A 2,989-nucleotide genomic window follows, 5' to 3' on the forward strand; every position below is an offset into this window, starting at 1 on the left:
TAGTGAATAGTCCTGATCACACCAGGTAAGCCATCTGGTTGGTTCTCACACAGGTACTGCTGAGGTAGAAAAGATACGGTGTATTTTGGGATATCTTTGTTCTTATCTCCAAGGTTAAACAGTTTTTTTTTCCAGGCTGGGYGGAAACAAATCCTAAATAACACGTCGGAAGTTTGCAAAGTGTCGCGGTATAAAAGGAGGTGCAAGACTGTGAAAGTCACAGACAGTCACGATGAAGTTTCTGGTCTTGGCTTTGTTCGTTGCCGGAGGTAAGCTGATGAAACGTCATGCCATGTGATACTGAACGGCCTAAACCTGAGAAATGTAATACAACTGCTGGTGTTAGGACACTGCAATGAAATGCAACGTTTTCTAATGTCGTCTTTCAGCCTACGCCTGTGGCCGGCCCACCTACCCCCCCATCATMAGCAGGGTCGTTGGTGGAGATGATGTCCGTCAGCACAGCTGGCCCTGGCAGGTATTCACCCTTCATTCTAGCTTTTAAAATGAAACGTCCTTCTGAAAACATCAAATGTGTGTGCTGTTGCCCTCAGGTGTCTCTGCAGTACCAGAGTGGTAGCTCTTTCTACCACACTTGTGGTGGAACTCTGATCTCTGACCAGTGGGTTGTCACTGCTGCTCACTGCATCGGGTAAAAGAAAAAAAAWATATATATATACTTCTAAGTTAAAGAGGGCTTCATCAAATGTGAAAATATAGTGCTGATGAGAGTCAAACATTGCAGAAAAAGTATTTATGAAGGTGGATTAGAAAAATGAAGCTAAAATAAAGATGCTATTGTTCCATGCATARTGCAGATCCAAGTTTCAACTGTGGTCACTTATGTTCTTATGTTTGATCAATAAAATCAAATAAAAAATAGCAGCAGTTGCTCTCTTGAAATACTAATGACATCATATTTTACAAGTACCTTATGCGATCTGGTTTAGTAAATTGAGTGCATCTGTCTCTGTTTTCTCTTTGTGGTAAGATAGAAGCCGCACCTACAGAGTCTATCTGGGAAAACACAACCTGAACATTAACAGCGAGTCTGGTTCCATCGCCATCAGCCCCGGCAAAATCATTGTCCACCCCAAATGGGACTCCTACAGAATCCTGTACGGGAAACGTAGCTGACACTATACAGAGTGTGCAACGTGATTTGCTGCCTCGACYTTTCATCCGTGATGTTGCATCTCATTGCYGCCGTCATGAATGTTGTATTTGTGTGCCTTCTTCAGCAATGACATTGCCCTGATCAAGCTGGCAACTCCTGTCAAACTGTCGGACAGCATCAAGCCTGCCTGTCTTCCCACCGCTGGAGAAGTCCTGCCTCACAATGCTCCCTGCTACGTCACTGGCTGGGGACGCCTCTGGAGTAAGTTCTTCTGGCAAAATAAGAGCAAAGATACATCAAGTCTGAATCTCCACAGCAAAAACTTTGAGTCGCATATATRTGATGTTAAAGTTCCTTTTATTCAAGGCTCCTATAATTACTCTGAGGTTAATTATAAACTGTTAGCTCACTTGAGCACTACTAAAACTGTTAGATCTAGTTTGGAGCTCTCATCTAATCAAGTTATTGCAGATTAGTCAAGACAAGCTTTACTTCTGAATAAACAGAGCCTTAGTTAGCCAAAGTGCTGTACAGAGTTTAACGATTTAAACTACTCAACTTTCATTTTTTAATTGTAAATTGATGGTATGTGACAAAAGGAAATATTTAGCAAAAATAAAATCCAAAACTAGCCTTGGTAGGTGAAATTTTGGAATACAATGGAGTAAACTTCATGTGTTAACCTGAATATTTTGTTCCTTAATAAAGCTGGAGGACCTCTCGCTGATGTCCTGCAGCAGGCCCTCCTCCCCGTCGTTGACTACGCCACTTGCAGCAGGAGTGACTGGTGGGGTAATCTGGTCACCACCAACATGATCTGCGCTGGAGGAGATGGAAATCTGGCTAGCTGCAATGTAAGACTTTGGGGAACGTTTTATTGTTTTTCAATCCAGGTTCTACACAAACTCTCTTTATGTTTTGTCCTTCAGGGAGACTCCGGCGGTCCCCTGAACTGTCAGAACCCTGACGGCTCCTGGGATGTCCACGGAGTGGTGAGCTTTGGCTCCAGCATGGGCTGCAACTATCCCAAGAAACCCTCTGTCTTCACYAGAGTTAGCGCCTACTCCAGCTGGATGAACGATGTGAGTCAAAGCATTGATTTCCCTTCTGTTTAGCCTCTTATCGCTTTTGAAATTTAACCATGTTTATTATTGCTAAAGACAAAGAACATAAACCCCAGTTACAGCAAAATGCTCTATGTGACAAATAAAAAAATGTTTTTTTGTTTTCCAGGTGATGACCTCCAACTAAGGTGGATTACATGTCGGACACAAAGGATTATTTCTGCAAACAATGATAAAATAATAATAAAAAATTGAAATAAYTCAGTGTCATTAGTCCTACAATTTTGCATTAGCAATCGGTAGCACATCAGTTTTAAGACGTGCACAAATTCTTACAAAGCCAACCAGGAGGTTCCCACACTGTAAAGAGAATATCTCCACAGGCACAAACACTAGATCCTTTTATTTTTCCATTTATGTACAAGCCAGATGTAAAGTCATCTGAAATGTTCTGAATGGCGTCAGGTGGAAGAATGGGTGCAGTGTTTCCTCTCCCTGCCTCCATCCGCTTTACCCTTCCTGTGAGAAACGCTTGTACATAATGGAGAGGCRTGTCAGCTGCCAGTAAACAATATTACTACAAAATTTACCAAACAAACATAGGAAAAAGTTAGAATAAATAGAAACTGACAGAGGACCAACTTTAGGGGTTTCTGTGAAGTCGTCTGGATTTATAGAGTTAAAAATAGAAGCTGAGCAGTCAGAGTTTGTTTATAACTGGTGGAATTATTGCTGATTTAATCAGCAAATAATGAAACAAACACAATCAAATAACAAGTAATAATAAAACTATTTAAATAAAAATTTT

General features: G+C 41.2%; 1 protein-coding gene across 1 annotated transcript; it reads left to right on the top strand.

Moving 5' to 3' along the window:
• Positions 1-153: 153 nt before the first annotated feature.
• Positions 154-2,441, top strand: LOC106524193 (chymotrypsin-like elastase family member 2A). Its single transcript, XM_014017901.1, has 8 exons — positions 154-269; positions 390-478; positions 555-652; positions 996-1,118; positions 1,242-1,378; positions 1,826-1,971; positions 2,047-2,199; positions 2,351-2,441. The coding sequence occupies exons 1-8, from the start codon at positions 233-235 to the stop codon at positions 2,366-2,368; spliced, it is 801 nt and encodes a 266-aa protein (XP_013873355.1). The 5' UTR covers positions 154-232; the 3' UTR covers positions 2,369-2,441.
• Positions 2,442-2,989: the final 548 nt, after the last annotated feature.

The sequence above is a fragment of the Austrofundulus limnaeus genome, unplaced genomic scaffold, assembly GCF_001266775.1.
Source record: "Austrofundulus limnaeus strain Quisiro unplaced genomic scaffold, Austrofundulus_limnaeus-1.0 Scaffold178, whole genome shotgun sequence".
Lineage (NCBI taxonomy): Eukaryota > Metazoa > Chordata > Actinopteri > Cyprinodontiformes > Rivulidae > Austrofundulus > Austrofundulus limnaeus.